Consider the following 22,489-nt stretch of genomic DNA (forward strand, 5'->3'; position numbering starts at 1 on the left):
CCTGCCCAAAGGCAGGCCCATGCAAACATCGTGCATAAAACTGATTCTTTTTCCTTAAAATATCACACATCCAGGAAGGAATGGTGGTGCACACAGTAAACTCCAGGAGGCTGAAGGAGGAGGATACAAGTTCAACCTCAATCTGGGAAACTTAATAACTTAGCGAGACCCTGTCTCAAAATATAAAATAACAAAAGTTCTAGGGATGTAGTTCAGTGCAAAGGCCCTGTGTTCAAGCTCCAGTAATGAAAAAGAAAAAGAGGGTCGGGGATTTAGCGCAGTGGTGCCATCGCCTGCCTCGCAAGCGCAAGGTCCCGAGTTCAATCCCCGGTACCAAAAAAAGAAAAAAAAGCACAGCCCCAGGGTCCTCTTTCCAGATCAGGGCAGGCCCAGAGACTTGAGGCCCCAAATTCTCAGCACTTGGAGGGGCTCTTAGCTCTAACTGCCCAGCTCCAGCTTCCTGCCAGCCCCATCCAGAAGGAGAGGCATGGGCCTGGGATCTAGGGAGACAGGGAGGCAGAGAAGACCTGAGAGACTGGGAATTCAGAGCAAGTGAGTTGGGGCAGACTCAGACGCCAGCTGTCCTCTGCCCCCAGGTCCTGGTGCGGTTCCTGTACTCTGTCAGCAAAGCCTACAGGAGAGTCACCTACCACAACTGGAGGCACGGCTTCAACGTGGCCCAGACTATGTTCACCCTGCTCATGGTGCGTGGATGAGGAGGGTAGATTCACACAGGGTGAGAGACAGGAGCACACACAGAGCCACGGGGCCACGCACAGAGCCACGGGGCCACATACAGGGCCATGGAGCCACATACCAAGCCACGCACAAGGCCACAGGCTATACAAAGAGCCATGGGGTCACATACATGAGGCCACACGCAGAGCTGAGGGGACATGTGTAGGTCCTAGGGAAAACACACCAGACCACAGATGGGGTAATGGAGCTATACACAGGGCCATGGGGACACACACAGGGCCCATGAGCCACGCAGAGAGCCACAAGGTCACATGCAGGGCCACGGTGCCATACAGATGGACCCAGAACAGTCTGGGAGCCAGGCCTGGGGCTCCAGGAGTGGAAAGGCCCTGGCTCTCCAAAGTGGGCAGAGCACCTGGGCTAGTGGAGACCAGGCCCGTCCCCCGCCCCCAGCCCAGGGGGACTCATGTGCTCCTGTCCCCACAGACAGGCAAGCTGAAAAACTACTACACGGACCTGGAAGCCTTTGCTATGGTTACAGCCGGGCTGTGCCATGACATCGATCACCGTGGCACCAACAACCTGTACCAGATGAAGTAGGCACCTGCTGGGGTCAGCAGGGTCATGGCCTGGGGCCAGAGACCCTCCCAGGGTGCGAGGGCAGGCTGTGGGCTGCCCTACTAACTATCGGAAATGGACTCTGTGACAGGTCCCAGAACCCCCTCGCCAAGCTTCACGGCTCCTCGATTTTGGAGCGGCACCACCTGGAGTTTGGAAAGTTCTTGTTGGCCGAAGAGGTCCGTGTCCTCTCTGGGCCACTGCAGGGAGCTGGCTGTGAGGGAGGACAGACAGGCCTGTGGCCAGGGGGGGAAAGGACAGCTGACAAAGCACAGGGGACACCAAGCGGAGGGACACCATGGGGCAGGGAAGGGTGTCCTTGTCCTGTCGTTCCCAGACTCCAAGGCAGATGGGTGCTGTGGGTGGGAAGTCCTAGCCCAAGCACTCCAGGCTACGGGGGCACCTGCCCTAACCCTGGGCTGACCACACGACCGCCACAGACCCTGAACATCTACCAGAACCTGAACCGGCGGCAGCACGAGCACGTGATCCACCTCATGGACATCGCCATCATTGCCACTGACCTGGCCCTCTACTTCAAGTGCGTCAGGGAGGGCCATGGGCAAGTGGACAGATGAGTGCGTGGCCACATCGAGGACAGCGACCCTCTGCCACTCGTCTCTCCCTGCACCCAGGAAGCGGACAATGTTCCAGAAGATTGTGGACGAGTCCAAGAACTACAAGGACAAGCAGAGCTGGGTGGAGTACCTCTCCCTGGAGACCACTCGGAAGGAGATTGTCATGTGAGCACGCGTGCCCATCGGGGATGGCCTTTAACCGGCTCTGGACACCTGGGCACTGCCTCAGCCCCACCTGGCCCGGTTTCAGGGAGGCAGGGCAGGATTTGGGGGCCTCAGGTTGTGGCCACATGGAAATACCCAACACCCACCCCACTGTGAGAATTGTGGCTCTGCCCTCTCTGCCCACAGGGCCATGATGATGACGGCCTGTGACCTCTCCGCCATCACCAAGCCCTGGGAAGTACAGAGCAAGGTCAGGACTGACAGCTGTCCCGACCCGGGTGCCCCACCCAGGGCATCCGGGTCGGCATCTGGGACCTCGGCGGGGACACTACGTGGAGGTACCACGTACCTGCCAGGGCCTGCTCCCCAACACCCTGGTGTGCCCCCAGGTCGCACTTCTGGTGGCCGCTGAATTCTGGGAACAAGGTGATTTAGAGAGGACAGTCCTGGATCAGCAGCCCATTGTAAGTGCTGCTCCCAGGGCACCAGTCCCCACCTCAGCACTCAAGACCCAGGGCATTTGGGTGGCACTGTGGAAAGAGGGAAAAAGTCGAGGAAGCTGGAGCAGCCAGGCTGCTGCCAGCCCAAGAGCCCTGGGACAAGCCCCAGCAGGTGGGCAGGATGGCTGGGATAGGAGTCCAGGTCCTGTGTCATCTGCCTCCACTTCCCCACAAGCCCATGATGGACCGGAACAAGGCGGCTGAGCTCCCCAAGCTGCAGGTTGGCTTCATCGACTTCGTGTGCACGTTCGTGTACAAGGTGGGCAGCAGGCATCCATGCTGACCTGGCAGCAGCTGGGAAAGAATGCAGGGGGACCCAGTAGTGTCCTTGCAGGAGGGGGGACGGTGTGACTATGTGCTGGGCTGGCTGAGCAGGGGAGGACACCAGGGATCCCCCCTGCCTGCTCTGCATGCCTGTCCTCACCCTGGGTGCTTCCCAGCTTGAAGTGTCCTGGCACACTTCCTGGTCACCCAGCCATGGCCCAGAGCACTTAGGGCCAGGGTGCACCTTGCTTAGAGTCACCCGGAGGGCAAGGGCAGGTCTGGTTGGCCCGTGCGTGCTGGGGTGCCTGCCCCATGGGACTTGCAGCTGGCCAGGACACCATTCCCCACCAAACTCAGAGGTCTGCTGTCTGTTCCCAAAGACACCTGGCAGGAAACAGGGGGTACCATGGTAGGGACCTGACTGCAGAGCCCCGTGTAGGGCCCCACACACCTTGGCTCATGGGAGCCAGGCCACTCTGGTTACTCTTGGTGGTGGTGACTGATCTGCTCTCTGGCTTCCAAGTGAGGTTTGCACTGAGCAGCTCCACAGCCAGGAGCAGGACATTCTCTCCTGGGACCACAGGCCCCAGTCTGTATGCAGCCCTCCTGCTGCCTCCCTCACTCCCTCCACTGTGTGACGAGTGTACATGTGACTTGCGGTTGCAACATGTGATGTGTACAAATGTAGTACTGCATGTGTGGTTGGTGGGCGTATACACACGACATGCATGTGATTAACTGCACGTATGCATATGTGGTCTGTGTATGGCTTGTGATGTGATGTGTGCACATGATATATGCATCTGTAGTGTACAACAATGCATGCATGTGTACACCTGACTGTGTGAGCCTGGGAGAGGTGGGTGGGCTTACCTCTGCCGATCCCCACCCATCTGGCAGGAGCCGTCCTGACATGGACATTTTCTGCCCTGTCTGCATCACAAGCGCTCCCATCCCAGGCCTCAAGCCTGTCCTTTTTAGGGCTGTGCTGGAAAAGGGACACTTCAGGAGTCCCCATGGTCAAGAGGCCAGGCAGGGTGTACAGAGGCCAGTGTCAAGTCCTGCAGGAACAGGAGACAGGCCTGGCTTCCTGATTCCCACCAGGAGTTCTCCCGCTTCCATGAGGAGATCCTGCCCATGTTCAACCGCCTACAGAACAACAGGAAGGAGTGGAAGGCACTGGCTGATGAGTACGAGGCAAAAGTGAGGGCCCTGGAGGAGGAGAAGAAGGAAGAGGATAGAACAACCAAGAAAGGTCTGGGCCCCCTGCTTCAGCCTGGGGCAGGCAGTTGGTTAATCCCTGAGGTCAAAGCAGCAAAGTGCCAGAGGCCACGCAGCAGTCAGACCTAGAGAAAGGCACAGTGATGCTGCGTGCAGAAGCCCTCCTCTCACAGTTGAAGCACAGGCTGGAAAGATTCCTCCTGCTAGCTAAGGAAGTAACTGTGCTCCCTCCTCCTTTACAAAGGGGCCAAACTCCCCAAACTCTTAAGACATCTTTGGTTCTTTTTGTCTGGCCCGCAAGTAGAAATTTCCTAAGTTTTTTTCTTTTTTGGTACCAGGCATCGAACTAGGGACCTTGCGCTTGCAAGGCAGGCAGTGGAACCACTGAGCTAAATCCCCAGCCCTTCTATTTAGTATTTTTGAAAATCCACATCAGCCTAAGAAACAAAAGTACCCCCCCACAAAGCAAAAAAGAGAAAAACCACCAAGAAAGCGTTTGGTCCTGCACGACGTTGTCCAGAATGTTTGTTTCCACCCCACACCATGGGATGTGACTCAGTTGGAGTCAGTGCACCCCACGTCAGTCCCAGTGGCACTGCCTTGCTCTTGGCTGTTCTGCCTACCCTAGCTCTTCGTCTTCCTGCTGTTCCCTGCCGCTTGGCAGGAGGCCAGTGGTTGCTGGAGGCTGGGACTGACACTAAGTAGGGCACAGTGTCAACGGGCTAAAGCTCTAAGACAGGCTCAGCCCAGTTAATCGGCTGCAGGGGCCAGCAGAGGACACGTGGGACACAGGGAGGGAAAGCGCCCACTCACTGTCCATCTTCTCTTGCAGCGGGAATGGAAGTCTGCAATGGCAGCCCAACACCCAAGTCTTCAACCTGCTGCATCCTATGAGCTGCTGGCTCCCTCCCCCAGACACCTGCCGGGGATTGGGCTCTGCCTGGGTTGCATGGTGCAAATTAGGAAGCAGAGGACATGACCAAAGATAATTTTGGATACATTAAACTTTTTAAGGTTTGTTTATATGAATTAAACCCAACTATAACCTCAATGGGATAGCTTTTTTTTTTCTTTGCATAGTTCCCACAGGGAGATCTTTGAAAAGGGTTTGTGAACTATCAGAAATCTGAGTGGGGACATTTAGAACAGTGTGTGTAGATACGTGTATATATGTAGATAGGATCATCTACCCCATCTGCTCTAGTAAACATGCCCAGGAATTCAGAATAAAGAAAAAGCAACTCTCCCATTTGTTACATGGTGGAATTATTGTGGTGGGCTCATAGTATGTGACCCATCAGGAAGTTGTGCTGAACCAAAAGACCTGTTCATGGCAGTGAACAGAACAGGAACCAGATGTGAGTGGCGCAGGAGGATCTGTAATAAGCCCTGGGGGTGGGACCCAAAGCTGCCAGTCCTGCACTAGCAAGATTTGGTTACAGCGCCTGTCACCTCCAGTGACAATGCTGGTGAGCCTGGAGAAAGGCAGAGGCAGAAAGTCCCTCCAAACTTCATGGGATTCACCTTTGAAGAGGGGTACTATCTGGTGGAAATAAGGCATTCTTTTTCCCTTTTGAGACAAGTCTAATTATGTAGCACAGGGTGGCCTTGAACTCCAAATCTTCCTGCCTAAAATGAGTTAACAGTCTACTCTTAAGTGAAATAAACCGGACACACGTTTGCATAATGCATTGTTTCTCTGGTACAAGAAACCAAAAGTGGAAATAAGGCCTGAACTGTATAAAAGATATTGGAAAAAAAAAAAAAAAAGATGTTGGGAAATGGGAAGAGAATGAGGAGGGAGGGAGAAAAGGACAAGAAAAAAAAGTGAAAATAGAAGGAAAAAATGGATATAAAGGTTTTCTACGTAGGGAAGACAGGGATGTTAAGGGGGGAAATGAGATAAATTTTTTTTTTTGGTACCGGGGATTGAACTCGGGACCTTGCCCTTGGAAGGCAGGCGGCGGAACCACTGAGCTAAATCCCCCCCTCTAAAATGTATTTTTAAAAAAGTTAATACATGGTGAGCACCAAGGCATGTGCTACCCTGATGCCTTCACTGGGTGAGGTGGGGGACAACACCCAGCAGAGCCACCTGCCTGCAGCAATGGGAGCTGGTTTTATCTTCACCTTACCTCGGGGACTTGTTATACAAACCTACAACTGGACCCGGGAGACCCTGCAGCAACCACTGGAGACCCAGAAGCAGGGACACCAGCCTGAAGCAGATTCATCATTTTCACCCACTGAAACCAAAAGCTGCTTTGAAATGTTTGTGTGCTCCTTCGCATTTGCAAATAAACTCACTTTGCAAACAAAAACTGGGATCTAAGCACAGGAAATTTGCTCAAGGCATACAGCTGGAAAGCAGCAGCACCCTCCTGGGTGACTTCAAACCACCAACCCAGGACTCGTCAGCTCACCACCAGAAGGAGCCCAGGAGCCCAGGAGCCCAGCCTGGTGAGGCTGCTTAGCACACAACCCAGCCTGCCTAACAGTTCGGTATTAGGTGATCAGTCTCAGGGCCACCACTAACACCTCCCCAAGATCCAGGGAGGGCTGTGAGCTGGGGACAGAGGATCCACCTTTCAGGGCAAGGACATGAACACACCCCTACCCCCATAGCTTGCTCTTCCTGTCCAGGGGCCTGGCAGCTAGGAGAGCCCAGAGCAGACCTGCTCCATCACATCCCAGACCCCCCCCCCCCCCACCGGACACCAGATAGAACAGGTATTATGCCTTGTGTGTGAGCTGCATTTTGGATCTAGAGTAACGCTCCTTAGTGTCAGGCCTGCCCTAAATCAACAGGAAAAATAAACAGGCTGCTTTAAACAAATACCATCAGCTTCCTTGTAAGTGACGCAAATGGACTAAAGAATATGGTCTATCACTCCCTGGCGCCGAACAGTCCAATAAGTGTGCACATGCCTGAGCAGACCGTCCAGACCATTCTCGGGCAGCTAAATCAAAAATACGTCACCCCAGATTCCTTAGCTCCTTCAATACCTATATAAGCCTAATTCCCTTCCCAGTTACATCTCTCCACTATCTCTCTCTCTCTCCCCCTGCTAGCTGTTAGAATCCTCTGACCCTAGTCCCTGTCCCTGTTCACTGGAATAAACTTCTCTTTTTCTCACAATGGAGAGCCTGTCTTTTGTTGACAAGTGGATTCTGTGTAACACTTAGTTCCTTTGAAATCCCTCACAGTAACCCTGCCCTGAGGAAAGCAGCACAACTATTGAGCTGGAGTCCAGGAAATAGATAGCGGGGGCAGTAATGCAACGGAAGCCAGAGCATCACTCGGAAGCTTTATTCGTCTGGGGCAATGCAGGCTGCTAGCACCTCTCACTTCAGTATACTGTCATCCCGGGCTGAAAAGTTAAAAGAAACAATGTGTTGCAACTTTACAGCTCTCAGGCCACCTGTAAGGACCACTTCAGAGTTTCGGTTTTCAAAAAATCAGAACCTATTTCCAAGAGAACACAGGCGACCTGAAACTCCAGGGAGCTGGGAAAGGGGTCAGCAGAGAAGCCGGTGACAGCCGCTCAGGGGTGGTGCAGCCACTGCATGGTGCCAGTCTGGGGCCTGGGCTCCCCTAAGAGCAAACTGCGATGCCTCCCACATCCAAGGCTGCTCTCGGGAAGACAGCAATGTGGACGAGGCAGGGTGGCCTCCTCCATTTAGCAGCAGCTGTTTGTTCCTGAACACCTGGAAGCATGCAGCTCCGAAGGGCGCACTCAGTACCTTCCGCCAGTTCCCTCTCAATGCGTTTCAGCTCATCCTGCCTCTGCTTCTCCTCCGCGGCTATCCTCCGCTCCTCCTCGGCCCGAGGTTTCAGGTAGCCTAGGGGCGGGGGTGGTTACCTCACTCCCGAAGACGCAGGGTGAAAGGGGCCCGTCTCCGGGTGGCTGCGACCACACGCCCTGTGCCCTCACCGCGGCCCGCAAGCCCGGCCCGCCCTCGCTCACTCACTGTAGCGCTTGGTTCCATAGGCGATGCCGACAACCAGCGCGGAGTAGCGGCCGAGCTGTGGGGCAGGGCATCGGTGCAGGGTTGGAGTCGGGCGGCCGAGGGGCCGTGGCGCGGGGACGGGGACGCGGGAGAAGCCAGGGGCGCGGGGCGGGGCGGGGATGAGGGAAAGGGGGCGCGGGCGGGGGTCGGCCGTGGAGAGAGGCACGCGGGAGTGGGAGCACCGCGAGGCAGCGACGCCGAGTTCACCTTGATGAGCGGAGACACTCGTACCGGCGGCACCATCTTGTCCCTGACCTTCGCGCCGGAAGAGCAACTGAGGCGGAGGAGAGCGCGCATGCGCCTTGGCAGAGAGCGGAAGCAGGGAGGCGCCCTCTGGTGGCCAGAGCAAGAGGCGCGCCCCGCTGGTGATGACGTCAGGGCTCACGCACGCGCGCAAGGGCCGGGATGCGCGGGTAGTGTGGCAGAGTCGGACCCCGGGGCCTCGCTGCTCTCCGGGAGCCGCGGGGAGGGCTTAGGTCAGCACCTCTGGGCGTCGGCGCCCAGTGCGGAGCGATCCTGGGCGCAGCCTCCCAGGGCCCTCGGTACTGCACCCCAAGAGGGACTGGGGGCTTCCCGGGGAGGCCACAGCGACCGGAAATGTCCCGAGTCCCCGACCCGGGCAGCGATAGTGCACCCATCGGGACCCCTGCTGACTTCTCCCTCCCTCTCTTTGGGGCCCCTGCTGGGCGTACGCGGAGGTCCCCGGAGGTTGGAAAGAAGTAAAAGACGAGATTATTAACTGAAACTTGGACTTTTTTTTTTTTTTTCCGGACACAGGGTCTGGCTATGTAGTACTGGCCAGCCTCGAACTAGGCTGATCCTCCTGCAAAGTTGTATTTTTTTTTTTTTAACCTCTAATTCAGACTTAGACTTTATTTTAGAAAGTTTCAATTAAACTTTTATTTGCACAACACTGTTCTCAACCTGTACAGAGTTAACAATAAAGAATGAAATGAAGCGCCAGCTCTCCAGGAGTTCTGAACCTAGTGAGGAGTATATATACAATGTTTACAGCAGAAATAGGAAATATGGGGTTCATTCTTTGAGGTAGATTTTGAAGGACAAGAAAGGCTAACATGTCAACAGAAATGTATGGGAAAATTCTAGGCAGATAACACATCTTTTTTTTTTTTTTTCAAAGTTGTATTTTTAAGAAAACTCCAATTTACAGGACCACCCAAGGCTATCCATGTGGCATTCCTTTGGTTAAATTTAGGCTCCTTCCCTACCAGACCTATCACACCCAAAATTCCTCTGGAATGCTGAAAGTCCATAAACTGGTTTAACTAAGAAAATAATGATCAGGAATCTGATTCCCACCCCACCCCACCCCTGTATCGGGGATTGAACTCGGGACCTTCCCAGGCAGGCAGTGGAACTACTGAGCTAAATCCCCAGGAATCAGGAATCTGATTCTAAAAGGAGCAAGTGGAGAGAGTCCAAAGAATGTTTTAATCACAAAACACACGAATCCATACCAGTACTGTACAATGAACTAGTACCCTTCTGTGCTACCCCTTCAGCCACCTTTTCCTGGGGTTTCCACCCCTTCAAGAAGCATAATGTTTCCCGTTCCAGGAAATAATGCACCTCATTTCTCTGAGGGCCCACATTTCACTCTTAAGTGTGTTCTAAATCTCTAATAAACCCTTCTGCCTCTTACTGACGTGTCCTGAAAATTCTTTTTCCACAGTGGGAGTCAGCGAACCTGCTGAAAGAGGGGTGAGTTAAGTTCCTTATTTCAGCTTCAGAAATCTCTCTTACCAGTTAGATGACAGCCCCCTCAGCCGCTTTTCCCTACTCTTCAGCAGATCTCAGCTTCCAAAGAATATGATGCAGCATTGTGAACATAAAGACACCCACCCCACTCCATACGCAGCCAAGGCCTTGGGTCCTCAGCCTGGGAGCAGGAGGCCTGACTGGGGACCAGAATACTGGCATCACCCCTGGCTCCCTGCTCATGCCCACCCTGGGGAGGCAGGCCAGGATCCAGCCCCAAGGCAGATCCAGACCCCACCACATGCTACCACCATAATGTGCTACCTCATCAGGGGTCCAGAGCAGTGGGGCCACTCCATCTTGGGTTGGGATGTGCAAACTTGAGCCAAAATAAACATTTTTTGCTTATAAGTGAAAAGAAACAAAAACAGAGTTTTATTCCAAGAGGGATCCCAAGTGACAGCCAAACATACCATGGATACAACACAGGTCAAACTACAATCAACCTAAAGGGTTACAAGTATACCCGCTTAGCTAATACTGATCCAGTAGGGAAATGAGTCATGTATCAAGGGTACATGGAAAGAATAAAGGTATTTTGGGGAAGAGATGGGTCTGGATGCTCTGGTCACCCACGTGGGCAACTGATGCCTGGCTGGACTTCCTGGGCCAGGTGGTACTAATCACAGCATAATTTCATGTTACTGTTTATCCCTCAAGGAGGTGTGTGTGCCTGCCCATTGCATCTTTATCTTGATGCCCAACCTTCTTCAGCTGTGTTTCCAACCACAATTCTGATCTTTATTTTATTTATTTGATTGCTTGGTTTTTTAAACGGGTGTGGTGGATTAGCTAAAGGTCAATTTGGAACGCCCAGCGGAACTGAGTCAGAGAGGTTCGGGGCATGGAAGACCCACCTGAAAACTGTTTCGTAAATGGAGAACTAGAGGGGAAAACTACGCTGTTGATTTTCCTGGAGAAGTTCATCATGGCTGTTTTCCCGACAGGAGCTCAGCTATTCTCATCACGGGAGGAGGTCAGGTCCTCGCTATCGCTGGGGATGGCAGCTGTTCCCCTCAGGGGGGCTCTGGTCTTCGCCTTGAGGTTCTTGGCTCCAGTGCAGATCCTCAGCCTGGTGGCACAGGCCCTTGACCCCACCAGCACGGGCTTTCTAGCTCCACCACTGGCCTCAGGGTTTCCCGGTGCAGATCTTTGATACAGATTTGCGTGAGACATTGCCGTGGGCTCTAGGCCTCTGCCTGGACTCACGGAGGGCATGGACTTGGGCTGTAGGTCTTCAGCTGGACTTCTGTGGGACATTGCCAGAGAATCCAGGCCGTCAACTGGAGTCTTTGGGTCTCTAGAGCATGGGCAGACCTTTGCACTCCTCTGCATTTGACTTTTTAGGTGAATGTTATAAAATAATCCCATAAATTAGGTGTCCTGTATTAAATCTATTCCCTTGCAAACCCTGACAACAGCAATGGGGTCTTGCTATGTAGTCCAGGCTGTCCTGAAACTTACAGTGATCCTCCTCCCTCAGCCTCCCAAGTGCTGGGATCACAGGCATGTGCCACCACACCCAGCTTGATGTCTTTATTTTTTGTGCTGACTTCTTTGAGAGCCCAGAACCTCTCTGACTGTATATTAATTTCTAGCTAACTTAGCTGCCTATAAGATGACCTCAGGTGACCGTGAGTTTTCCCTTCACTGGATTTAAAATAAACCATACTCCTCAGCAACTCAACTTCCAGAACTGAAAATAAGTATCTCTAGGTGCCCAGGGATATGACAGCAGGCTGGGGGTGGAGGCTGGCAGAGCAGACCCCTGATGTCAGGGAAGAAACCTGCCTCGAGTCAAGCTCTCAGGCCCGGAGGAGGGTCCCATGGGGACCTCGCACCTGTCAGGCTCAGCTGTGTGCATAATCTGAGTACGCCCAGCTCTCCATTATCTTCAGTGCTGAGTCAGGGTCCTCTCTGGGGCTCTCTGGCCTTCTCACTTTGGGGGCTCCCCACCCCTGCAGCCCCACACCTCAATCCTGTCTGGGATCCTTCCCTCCCAGCCCAGGCACCACACCTGGCCACATGCTCCCTAGTCGGAGAGGCAACCCCAGGTCTCTCAGGTGCATGACGTTCCCGGGCCCTGCTGGCTCAGGGGCTCTTGGGCAGCAGCTTCCATGACAGCTGTTTCCCAGGGGGGGCGGGGGGCAGGACCTCTGCTACAGTGAACACTCGGGGCTACATGGGAGTTCAGAGTGGGGGGGGCACCCAGCAAGGCACCCACATGCACCCGCACCCACGCCCACCTGCTGGGGCCCTGCTGCCTCTGCCAAGCACAGGCCAGGCCTCCAAGGGCTGTTCTTCAGGCCTAGAGCTGCAGGGCTGAGGTGGCCCACCCTCCCTCCCACCGCCTGGACCAAGGCCCCTGACCCACAGCACGGCCAGGTCGGGGAGAATGAGGAAGACTGAGGGGCAGGCCAAGCGTGCCTGACCCCAAGCCCTCGGGGTAGCCTGGCCATCTCCAAGCCTGGTCCACCCCAGAAATGTCATCCTCCTCGATCAGCCGAGGAGCCATTGCTGCCACGGGGTCAGAAGGGTGGGCCCAGGGCCAGGAGCGCCGCTGAGGGATCTGTGTGGGACCCCTGGCACACACCAAGCGCTGGAGAAACACTTGGGTCACTCTATACCTCTGTGCCATCTGGAGAAGGCACCTTCCTCTGGGGCCTGCAGTTTCTGCCGTCTAGGGGGTCCCGGGTGCCCTATCAACTCTCAGATCCCAGGCCCTGGCAAGGGCGTGACAAGGGGCCCTGGAGAATAGCATTCAGGCCTAAGAAGGGGCTGTCTGAGTCACTGCTGGGCCTTCCAGGCACACTCTGCCGCTGTCCAGCCCCCTGGGTGGCCCTGAACCTGTCCTTGTAGGGAGTGGCAGCTGAAGCCTCAGCGGTCCTGGGGGGTCAGGCAGGAGCTTGAGTCAGGTAGGACGGGACCTAGCCAAGGAAGACTCAGGCATGGTGAGCAAGTGGCCCAGTGGGCAGCAGGGCAGGATATGAGCGTGTGTCCCTGCATGTGTGTGTGTGAACGTGCACCCGAGTGCACGGGTGAGGCCAGTACAGGCCCAGGCATGCCCTGGTGACATTCTGGGGCAAGATGAGGGAAGGTCTGGGCCTTCAAGAACCCTGATGCTCAGAACAAGCCCACCATGGCATCCCTGTGCCCTGGAGCCCTTCAGGGCCACAGAGTGAAATGGTCCTAAGCCCTGTGCTCTGCCAGGGCCTTGGGGATCGAGCTCCTCCCCCCTTGCACCTGAGCTTAGTGGCAGCACACTTGCTGGGCCCGTCCAGCACTAGGTGGAGTCCCCTCACCATGTGAGCTAAGGCTCTCAAATCACAGGGTGCCTCAAGGGTCCTCCAGCAGTCTGGGACCCTCAGCGTCAGTGCTCCTGCCTCAGGCCAGCAGGGAGACCAGGAAGAAAGGTGATGCCCTGCACGCCCAGCAGGCCTCCTCCAACATCTTCTCCAACTTTGCACATCCCAACATCCAGGAACTCAAGGCGAGTCCCCTTCCCACCAGGAGCCCCAACCCAACGTGGACCCGTGGCCACCTGTGCCCGGGCGTGGAGGCAGAGGCAGCCGGCCACAGTGCTACGGACTGCCTCTGTTTCTGGGCATTCACACTCCTGCTTCGGAACCAGGACAGCTTCATGGACAAGGAGGACCCAAAGGACACGTACACCTCCCTTGGTGGGTGTGAGCACAAGGCAAAGTGAACGTCCACACCAATGTCCCACAGGGCAAGGGCACTGGCCCGAATGGCTGACCTTCCCCACTCCAAAGCCCTGAGCAGTGTTTCGCCCCCTCCAGGAGGGAGACCTGCCCCAGGCTGCCTAGAGCTGGTGGGGCATCCAGGTGGGCAGGGCCAGCGGACCAGCCCAAGCATGTAGCCTGGGACAGGCTATGGAGCCGGGAGGGCAGGGGCCTGAGTCCTGCCGAGCCCAGCAGTCCCTCCTGCCTCTCCAGTAGGCCCCGCCTGACACCACTCCCCACCCCTCTGCAACAGGCAAGACCAACATGAAGGATGACAAGCTGGACACCATGCTCAAGGAGGCCTCAGGGCCTGTAACTCCACCGTGTTCCCGAACCTGCTTGGGGAGAAGCTGACCAGCGAGACCCCTGTTTGTTGGGTTAGCACCTAACACCTAGAAATCAAGACATTTCACCAAAAGAGCCTGGGGGCAATCCCGACAAGTCCTGAGCTCCAAACTCACCTCCCAGCCGGTGGCCTCTGTCCCACACTCTCAGACCTCTGGCCCCCGGCTGCAGGCCCTGGCTGACTTGGGGGCCACACCTGGTAAGGACAGGGAGGCCTCTGGCAGTGGGGGGCACCCTGAGGCCTCTGTGCAGCAGGCAGAGGCAGAGGCTCGGAGACCACCCTAGAGGCCTCCAAGTTGCCGGACCCGGACAGCAAAGGAAGCTTCCACAAGGAGTAGTGAGTGTTGGCTTCCTCGTGGGCCCCGCCCCAGCATGTGTGGAGCATGCAGCCCAGACAGGGCCAGGGCCAGCCCACCTCTCAGTCTTCAGGGGCCATTCAGAGACCCTCACAGCCCAGTCCTTGGGTAACCAAGTGGGAGGCCAGCCACGCTCTCTCAGGGACCTGGGATCATGGTGTGGTTTGTGGGGTGCCTCCCCTGGGACCAGGTGCAGGGATAGAATATTCCAGCAGCCTCTGACCCCGTCAGCTGCTCCCGAGGCTAGGCCTTAGGAGTGTCGACACTCAGTGTCAATGGGCTCTGGTGAGCACTGGGCGTCCGGGACTGCGGTGGAGGTGGGATGCAGACCCACAGGGGAGCCAGGGTGGGCATTCAGCAGCCTCCCGGCCCTTCCCTCCTTAGCATCAAACAGCTGCTGATGTCCCAAGCTGACAAGATGGCTGCAACCGAGGTGTCTGCTCCGCACCCCACGCTCCCAGCCTCTGCAGACCAAGCATGGTGAGGGCGACCCCGAGTCAGAGAGTGCCGCAGTGCCGCCACTGGCAGGACAGGGGGCACTCAGACAGGCTGGGGGTACTCTCCTGGAGGGACAGAGCTGGAGGCACTCAGCCCCCTGTGGGCTGTCCTGTCTGAGGGGCTGAGCTCACAGCAGGGCTGTCCCAACCCCAGCCCCAAATCCACAACCCCCAGCCAGGGCAGTCACGGAGCCCAAGGACGGGACTGGGCACCGCACGGCTGATCCCTGAGATGGGAGGGGGACTACGGACCAGGTGGCCTGAGGCCCCGGGTCTGCCTGGCCCCCGGCTCAGCCCTCCGCCCTCCCTGCTGCTCTGCCCCCTACAACCCCTTGCCCCCTGCGCTGCTGCGCCCTTTCCACCTGCCCCGCCCATCTGCCCCCTGCGTCCCACCCCTCACTCCCCCACTCGGGTCCCGCCCACGCCCCCCCCCCCCCGCGCGGCCCCGCCCTCCGGAAACACCACCCAGAGGGGCTGCATCCTTCCTCCTTCCGGCATCTGTGTTTAGGCTGCGCAGGGAGACCTTTACCTCTCCCTCCCGCCAGGCCTGACCAGACCCGCTCCTCAGGTGGATCCCAGGACCGGAGCCAGTCCCTGCTGTCAGGTCACGGGCTGCACGCCAAAGTGGCCAGGGCTGTCTCCTTCCTCCCTTCACACGTGTCCCTGGTCACCGTCCCTGAGAGTCTGGGGGCCTTCGAGAGGAGCTGGCAGGGCAGGGGCTTCCTGGTGAGCCTTGGGGTGGCTTTGGAGTGGGGCTCGGCGTCCTGGGTGGAGGGAGCCCTTCAGACTCGGCCTGCAGCCGCCGGTATGGGGTGTGGAAGAATAGCACCAAGACACAGGTGAAGAGGGTGCACAGGCCAGCCATCAGCAGCAGGGACACTGGGGACACAAGTGCAGCTCTGTTCTCAGCAGTCTCGGCCTGCTGACAGCCCCGCCTGGGCGGCCTCCATGGTAGAGCCCCTGGCAGTTCCAAGCCGGCCACACTCGCAAGCGCTGCTGACCACAGAGCCACCTGGGACACAGCCCTGCCCCCAGCCTTGACGGCTGGGACGTGTGCAGCCCCCACCCCGTCCCTGTCTCTCTGTGCCTCTGTTTCTTCCCCTCTCTGCTCCCATCTCTGTCTCCCTCCTTTTCCTGCTCAGATCTCTGCCCTCAAGTCTGTTTCTCCCTCCCTGGTCTTAAAAGAGCTCACCTAAGGGGCACCGAGACTGGGTTTCACCCAATGTGGGCTGCACCTAACCAGCTGAGCCCAGAGCTCTTTCAGCCCACCAAGAACCCACCCACCAAGATTCGAGAAAGGCACCTCTAAAACTAGGCCGGGGCTGCGGATTTAGCTCAGTGGTTTCGCCTCCTGCTGCGCATGCGCCAGGTCCGCGTTCGATCCCCGGTACAAAAATAAAGAAATAATAAAAATGGGCCAGGGGGTCACGAGGAGGTCTTCCCAGACTGAGCTGGGCCAGGCCTCCTTACCGCCTTGCCTTGGCCCTCTGGGGGCCTGGGGCCTGGGAGGGACACTCACCTGTCCAGTCCAGGGAGTCCTTGCCATGCTGGCAGGTGGAGAAGGACGGCCCTGTGCGTGGCACGGTCAGCACTGTCAGCAGCACCATGATAAGCACGCCCTCAGCCTGCCTGGACACACAAGGCCCTCAGTCCAGGAGCCACCCTCACAGCAAGATACTGTGCTCGGGGAGGGGTACTCACCCCAGCACGAAGACCAGGCCCGTGGCAGCTCCCTCACCCACTGGGAAGGAGCACTCAACTGCCAGCTCCATGGCTACAGGTGCCACTGCAAAGCCAAAGAGCCCAAGTAGGGAGCAGACGGCAGCTAGCGCAATGGCCTGTCCCTGCAGCTGGGCCACCTGGGAGGGAGGGGCAGAGTGGGCATCAGGCAGACGGGGCCTCCTGCAAGCAGAGGCTGGGCCACCCCTTTCCTGGCATCCCTTCCCTCCATCCTGCAGGGTGGTCTCAGTTTCAGGGACTCTCACCAAGGAGAAGGCCACGCAGGCCAAAGAGGCCAAGCAGAGTCCTATCTTGGTGGCCTCGGTGAAGTGCTTGGTCCGATCCACGTACAGGCCAAGAATCAGCGCCCCCAGGATCCCGAACACAATGAAGAGAGCCCCACAGAGGCCTGAAAACTCCTGGAGGGTGGAAAGGCTGCATACACCTTGGGCAGAGGGCAGCCACGCTGGTGCAGGGCCCAAGGCCAAGAACCCTGGCACCTGCTGAAGGAAGGGCTGGACCCTAGGGCCAACGTGCCTCAAACCACAGGCAGAGGGCCAGAGGGAAGAGGGCAGAGGTATGGAGGCCATGACCCAGGTACATGTGAGTGGCCACCACCTCCATGGTCTCCATAAGGTGTAGACACTGAACTAGAGGACAAGGCAATCCCAGCAGTGACAGTCCCTCCCAGGGAGAGCTAGCACTCACGTTGGAGTAGCCACTGGCACAGAGGATCTGCTCCAGGAGGGCTGAGAAGCTGGAGAAGACCCCGATGCCACCCCCAAAGCACACGGCCAGGATGATGTAGGCCTTGTTCTGCAGGAGCTGGAGGAAAGGTGCCACTCAGTCCAGAAGCTGAGGCTTCTAGCTAGAGCTCCCCCCCCCACCAGAGCCACGCACCCACCAGCCAGAGCCCAGGGCCAAACTTCTCTGAGGTGGAGCTGGCCGCCCCTGTGGAGGGCGGGGTGGGAGGCATGTTCTCCCAGATGCAGGTGGTGGAGAGCAGGCAGGCAAGGCCGGCGGGGATGATGTAGACGCCAAGCTGGGGAGAGGGTGGGGTCACAGGCCACATGGACACATGCACCCCATGCACCTCAGCCCCACCCCACCCTCCGTGGCTGCCTGCTGCCTGCATCGACCCCAGGGCCTGTGGTGGGCAGCACCACCCCACTTTACCTGCACAGGGAGGCTACAGGCAGAGCCCCAGCTTTCAGCCCAATTTAGCCGCCTGATGGCCACCTGAACACCCATGGAAGTAGGCCATGCTAACAGACCCAGTTCTGTCATAGAGGTGCCCATTCACACGTGTGCACACATACCAAAACCTGCATACACAACATACATATGCACACAGCACGTGTATATAAGCCACAGATAGGCACATACAACATGTGCACATAGCATCCAGGTGTACACACCACATGCACCATGCATGTATGCAAGTACACACAGCATAGGCACCACACATGTGCAGCTTACGAGCTCCCTCACCATCAAGGGGATGTCCTCTCCCTTCTTCACCAGGGCAGGTGACAGCAGGTTAGCCACGAGGACGCCCAGGGGATTCGCTGGGTGGACAGATGGGCCAAGAAAGGTGTCAGCCCCGCTGTGGCCAGCACTTATCTCCGCCCCCAGGGAAACCGTCCTGGCTCTGGTGCCATGGCCGTGGCCGTGGAGCTCCGGGTGAAGACCCGGAGCTGAGCCCAAGCTGGTGAGGGCCTCCCCCATGACTCACACATGGTGGCAAGCATGTTGGCTGTGGCTCTCTGGTGCTCTGGGAACCACAAGGCAGCCAGTTTTGCTGGAGAGAAGATGACCAGGGTCTGGGCCAGGGCACAGAGGCTCTGGCCAGCCATGAAGAAGGCAAATGGGCTGGGGATTCCAACAGCCACGCAGGGCAGGGAGCGCAGCACACTCCCCACAAAGTTCAGCCATGAGCCCAGGATGGTCTGCAGGGAGAGTCCAGAGGCTGCTGGCCAGGCACCCTCGGTACCCTCCCCAGCCCACAAGGGACACCAGCTTCCAGCCACCCCACTGCCCGACAGCACAGTGGGGCTAGTAGACCCTGGCCAGTGCAAGAGGCCATGGCTCCCATCCCCAAAAGCAGGGCCCACCAGTCCCAGAGCAGGCCAGGGTCAGGGTCTGACTCACCGCTGCCCGGAGCCCCACAAAGTCCAGGACCCAGATGGCTGCAATGCCGCCGGGGATGGCCACCACAAAGTAGATGAGTGACAGCCAGTTGACCTGCTCCATGGACAGGAGGAAGTGCTGGACGATGGCATCTGCCACAGGTGCAAAGCTGAGCCATAGCTGCGGAGACAAGCAGGAGTCAGCAGGGCCAAGAGGCCACTGCCAGCTCTGCCCTGCTCCAGCCTGGCCAGCCCAGGGCGACTGCGTGGCCCCTGGGCCTTCCTGCCAGAGACCAGCCCTGCCCTCATCACTCTTGGGAGGGCATCAGGCAGAGAACCAGCCTGGGGGCAGACATGGAGACTAATGACCCCACCAGGCCTGGACACGACCCTCGGAGGAGAGCCTGAGGGCTGCCTGCAGGGCCTCCATCCATGAGAAGACAAGGGAAGACGTATGGGGTCCGAGTGTGAGCGAGGCAGCTGGCAGCACTGTCGAGGCCCAGTGAGGGGTCTAGCAGGCCAAGGACAGAGATGGAGGGCGGGAGGGCTCAGAGCCGAGATGCAGGGTCAGTGGCACCGCTGCCTGTCTGGACCGGACTCGTGATGAACAGCTGGGCTGGGAGCTGGCCCCACCCGCAGGTCTGAGTCGGGCAGGTGAGGCCTCCAGCCTGAGGCAGGATCTAGTACCAGGTGCAACCCACAGAGCGAACGTAGCAGAGGGCAGGGACGGCCAAGAAGAAGTGCACGCGGGCGCGGAGGACAAGGAAGCAGCAAGTGCACAGGTGGGTTAGTGTGTCAGGAATCACAGTTCCTCATCCAAGCCGCTCCAGGCCGGCCTCAGAGGCAGAGCAGCAAGACCAGGCTTCCCCACCAGAGCCTCACGTGGCAGGGAGCTTGGGCAACGCGCCTTCTCTGCCTTTCCCCAGATTTCTCTGGGCCAGGCAGCCCCTGTGCAGCCCCAGCCGGGCAGACAGGAAGCACGGTCTGTGTACACAGCCCCCTTCGCCAAAGCAAGCCCGGCCAGCCCACCGTTAGCCCCACAGCTGTCTAGTCCCGAGCTGAGGCCGTGGGTGGGTGGGTGGGGCAGGGGTTTAACTAAAAGCTGCAGGCAACAAAAGTGTGGAGGACAATCAGATCCTTCCAGCAAGCCCCCAGCCTCGTCTTGCACACCCGCTCTTGTGAAGTGGGTGGGCAGACTCCCACGCAGAATGCTGGGTATCCCTAGCCTCACCCCAGTCTCCTCTCAGAGCACGACAGTCCTGGTCCCAGCTGCAGGTGAGGGACCCAGGCTGGGATCAGCACAACTCTTGACGTCAGAGCTAGACTTCGGAGCCCCAGGATGACAGCAGGACCCCACCCACGTTGCCCGGAACTTCCCGGAGGCCAAGGAGCCCCAGCCTCAGGTGACCCGCCCTAAACCAGTTACACCCTCAGGCTGCACACAAGGCCCTGAGCTAAGCCAAGTCCTGGCTCCTCTGGCCGGCAGCAACCAGCAGGAAGTTCCCGGAGTTGCTGCAGCGCCAGAGCCCAGGCCCAGCTCAGGACGCAGTCCCCACACCCAGCCTGCACGAGGGAGAGCATGCTCTGCGCGCCCACGGGCCTTCACGCTTGGGCCCAGCCTGGAGGCCAGCCGCACACAGCCTCAGCTTCCGAGGCCGGTGGGGGCACCCTGAAGTGTGTCGAGGAGCTGTGGTCCCTGTCCCAGAGCACGGAAGTCTAGCCTGGCGCTGGGGCAGGGGAGTGGGTCCAATGGGCTGGGAAACGGGGTTCGGGGATCCCAGGTCGGGGCAGGCCCTTCCCTTCTCCCTCAGGGGCCGTACCATGGCATTGGAGCAGCTCAGCAGGCTGACGGCCAGCAGGAAGACCCAGCGCCGCGTGTAGGTGCGAAGGGTCCGCGGCCCGCCCCCGACGTCCCTCTCTGTCATCGGCCCGTCCCCGGGGTCCACTGCGGTCCTCTGCCGGTCTCCCGGCGTCCCCGGCCCATCCCGAGGGTCCCCCGCAGTCCCTCGCCGGTCTCTGCTGTCCCGCGCAGTCTCCGCGCCATTCCCGAGGTCCTCTGCTGTCCCCGGCCCACCTCCCTCGGTCTGCAGCCCGTCCCTGGCGACCCCCTTTGTCATCTGCCAGTCCCTGCAGGCCCACACCGCCTCCAGCCCGAGTCCTCCCCTTCTGACCTAAGGGCCCGCCCCGTCTGGCCTTAAGGGTGCAGCGCGGCAGTGGGCGGGGCCTGGGGGCTGAGGCGGGGCAATCGGTCCGTCTAGCCGCACCCCAAAAACGTGAGCGTGGGGACACATGGGGTGGGCGGGGCCAGTGGGTGGAATCTGAGCCTTTGGACCTCGAGCGTCAGAGAGGACCGAAGACCGGCCATAGCCCCAGGCATAGTGTCCCCTCCCGCAGGGGACACAGCTGGATGGGGCCCTCGAGGATGAGTGTAGGAAAAGGGGCCTGAAGTCACTCTGCCCTAGCAGAGGCTTCATTCTTTTTTTTTCCGCCCTCCACCCTTCCCTATTTACAAAGACTTTATTTCCATTTTTTCCATTTCTCAGCATTTTTCCTTTCCCTCCTTTCCTTTCCCCTGCCCCTCCCACTACCCCTACCCCTTTGGACCTTTTCTTCCTGTTTTGCATTATCGATTATTTATTCTAATCATTGGTACATTTTAGGTAGACAATATAATGACATTCATCATTGGAAATGTGCACCTTTACATAGTCTCTCTTGGTTCTTATTTTTCACTCTTGCCCAGCCCTCCCTTCAACCCCTCCATTCCTCCTTATTTACAAAGATTTTGTTCCTATTTTTCCATTTTCTCATCTTAATCCCACTCCCTTCTATCCTTTCCCCAGCCCTCCCACTTCCTTCCCCTTTGCCCCTTTTCTTCCTATTTCACATGACCTATTATACATTTAGTCCTTATTTACACTTTCAGTTTCTCACACCAGAGAAACTATTCGGTATTTATACATGTGTGTGCTATTTATTTCACTTAAGAGTATTGCCTCAATGTGCATCCACTTAGCTATAAATGTCTCTAACTTCTCAGTTTTAATGGCTGAGTAGTACTCCGTTTTATTAAAAAACCACATTTTCTTTATCCAGTCTCCAGTTGATGGGCATTTGGGCTGTTCGCAAGTTTTAGCTATCACAAACTGCGCTGCTATGAACATGGGTGCACATATATCACTGTGGTACGATTCTTTTAATTCTTTGGGGAAGATCCCCAGCAGGGGAATAGTGGGGTGAAATGGGACTTCCAGTCCTAGTTCTTTGAGGTATCTCCATACTGATTTCCACAGTGCTTGCACCAGTCTACACTCCCACCAGCAGTGGAGCAGGGTTCCTCTTTCCCCACAGCCCCACCAGCATTTGTTATTGGTTGATTTCATGATAGCAAGAGGCTGCATTCTTGAAAGGACCCCAAATTCCTGAGGTCCCAGCATGTCACAGGGGAAGGCTAGCCTGGAATAGGAGGCTGTGGTCAGTTTGCAGACAGCCAGACTTGCTCCGGGGAGGCAAGAACTGGGGAGGGGTCCTGAGGAGGATGGGGGGGCCTGTGTGCCCAACCTAGGGGGTGCGCGCGCATGCGCACACACACACACACACACACACACACACGCAAACACACACACAATCTGGTTTCCTCTGAGAAACCCCCCCCGAGCAGACGAGGCAGGTGCAGTTATGTTAGTTCAGGGGAGTCTCATGCCCCTGGGCCTGGCTGGCTCTGCCAGGGTTGGGGGCTGCCTGGTTGGGGTAGGGATAGGAGTTCCTCCAGCCAGGAGGCCTCCTGCCCTCTTGCCCACGCACCCTGTGGCCTGGCCCTCTGTATCACTCCTGTCTGTCCCCAGTGTCCTAAGACAGGACACTT

General features: G+C 57.5%; 3 protein-coding genes across 9 annotated transcripts in view; 1 reads left to right on the plus strand and 2 right to left on the minus strand.

The window, feature by feature from the left end:
- Pde6b (phosphodiesterase 6B) overlaps positions 1-5,094 on the plus strand; it is a 41,497-nt gene extending 36,403 nt beyond the window's left edge. Inside the window, exons 13-22 of the mRNA XM_004847497.3 lie at positions 597-704; positions 1,186-1,295; positions 1,409-1,496; positions 1,758-1,858; positions 1,953-2,060; positions 2,247-2,310; positions 2,450-2,524; positions 2,736-2,819; positions 3,929-4,079; positions 4,878-5,094. Of these exons, the coding sequence (XP_004847554.2) occupies positions 597-704; positions 1,186-1,295; positions 1,409-1,496; positions 1,758-1,858; positions 1,953-2,060; positions 2,247-2,310; positions 2,450-2,524; positions 2,736-2,819; positions 3,929-4,079; positions 4,878-4,939 (951 nt within the window). The 3' untranslated portion in view covers positions 4,940-5,094. The remainder of the gene's footprint in view (positions 1-596; positions 705-1,185; positions 1,296-1,408; positions 1,497-1,757; positions 1,859-1,952; positions 2,061-2,246; positions 2,311-2,449; positions 2,525-2,735; positions 2,820-3,928; positions 4,080-4,877) is intronic.
- Positions 5,095-7,340: 2,246 nt separating this feature from the next.
- Atp5me (ATP synthase membrane subunit e) lies at positions 7,341-8,412 on the minus strand. The gene is made up of 4 exons (XM_004847496.4): positions 8,264-8,412; positions 8,018-8,072; positions 7,790-7,888; positions 7,341-7,416 (listed from the first exon to the last, which is right to left on the minus strand). The coding sequence occupies exons 1-4, from the start codon at positions 8,351-8,353 to the stop codon at positions 7,391-7,393; spliced, it is 270 nt and encodes an 89-aa protein (XP_004847553.4). The 5' UTR covers positions 8,354-8,412; the 3' UTR covers positions 7,341-7,390.
- A 6,844-nt stretch (positions 8,413-15,256) lies between these two features.
- Slc49a3 (solute carrier family 49 member 3) lies at positions 15,257-20,813 on the minus strand. Of its 7 annotated transcripts, none has more exons than XM_013073014.3 (11): positions 20,445-20,811; positions 18,647-18,805; positions 18,231-18,444; positions 17,987-18,063; positions 17,400-17,537; positions 17,204-17,320; positions 16,762-16,914; positions 16,478-16,635; positions 16,296-16,405; positions 16,080-16,127; positions 15,257-15,655 (listed from the first exon to the last, which is right to left on the minus strand). In XM_013073014.3, the coding sequence occupies exons 1-11, from the start codon at positions 20,739-20,741 to the stop codon at positions 15,444-15,446; spliced, it is 1,683 nt and encodes a 560-aa protein (XP_012928468.1). In that variant the 5' UTR covers positions 20,742-20,811; the 3' UTR covers positions 15,257-15,443. The 7 variants fall into 7 exon arrangements, 4 of the variants coding, with proteins under 4 accessions (XP_012928468.1, XP_021116119.1, XP_021116120.1 ...); XM_021260460.2 differs by having other exon boundaries at positions 16,080-16,130; XR_015441227.1 differs by having other exon boundaries at positions 15,534-15,655; positions 16,080-16,130; positions 16,296-16,401; positions 20,445-20,810.
- Between the last annotated feature and the right edge of the window lie 1,676 nt (positions 20,814-22,489).

Source organism: Heterocephalus glaber, unplaced genomic scaffold (genome assembly GCF_053883595.1).
Source record: "Heterocephalus glaber isolate CG9 unplaced genomic scaffold, H.glaber_assembly_v1.0 deba00001509, whole genome shotgun sequence".
Lineage (NCBI taxonomy): Eukaryota > Metazoa > Chordata > Mammalia > Rodentia > Bathyergidae > Heterocephalus > Heterocephalus glaber.

What these genes read in the sequence shown, in the direction of transcription:
- Atp5me (XM_004847496.4), bottom strand. Translation starts at nt 8,353, where the DNA reads ATGCGCGCTCTCCTCCGCCTCAGTTGCTCTTCCGGCGCGAAGGTCAGG. An exon ending in CTATGGAACCAAGCGCTACA is followed by an intron (nt 7,889 to 8,017) that starts GTGAGTGAGCGA and finishes CCCCGCCCCTAG; the next exon opens with GCTACCTGAAACCTCGGGCC. An exon ending in TGAGAGGGAACTGGCGGAAG is followed by an intron (nt 7,417 to 7,789) that starts GTACTGAGTGCG and finishes TTAACTTTTCAG; the next exon opens with CCCGGGATGACAGTATACTG.
- Slc49a3 (XM_021260460.2), bottom strand. Translation starts at nt 20,741, where the DNA reads ATGACAAAGGGGGTCGCCAGGGACGGGCTGCAGACCGAGGGAGGTGGG. An exon ending in CAACATGCTTGCCACCATGT is followed by an intron (nt 18,064 to 18,230) that starts GTGAGTCATGGG and finishes CTGTCCACCCAG; the next exon opens with CGAATCCCCTGGGCGTCCTC. An exon ending in GCCCCGGCCTAGTTTTAGAG is followed by an intron (nt 15,656 to 16,079) that starts GTGCCTTTCTCG and finishes TTGTGTCCCCAG; the next exon opens with TGTCCCTGCTGCTGATGGCT.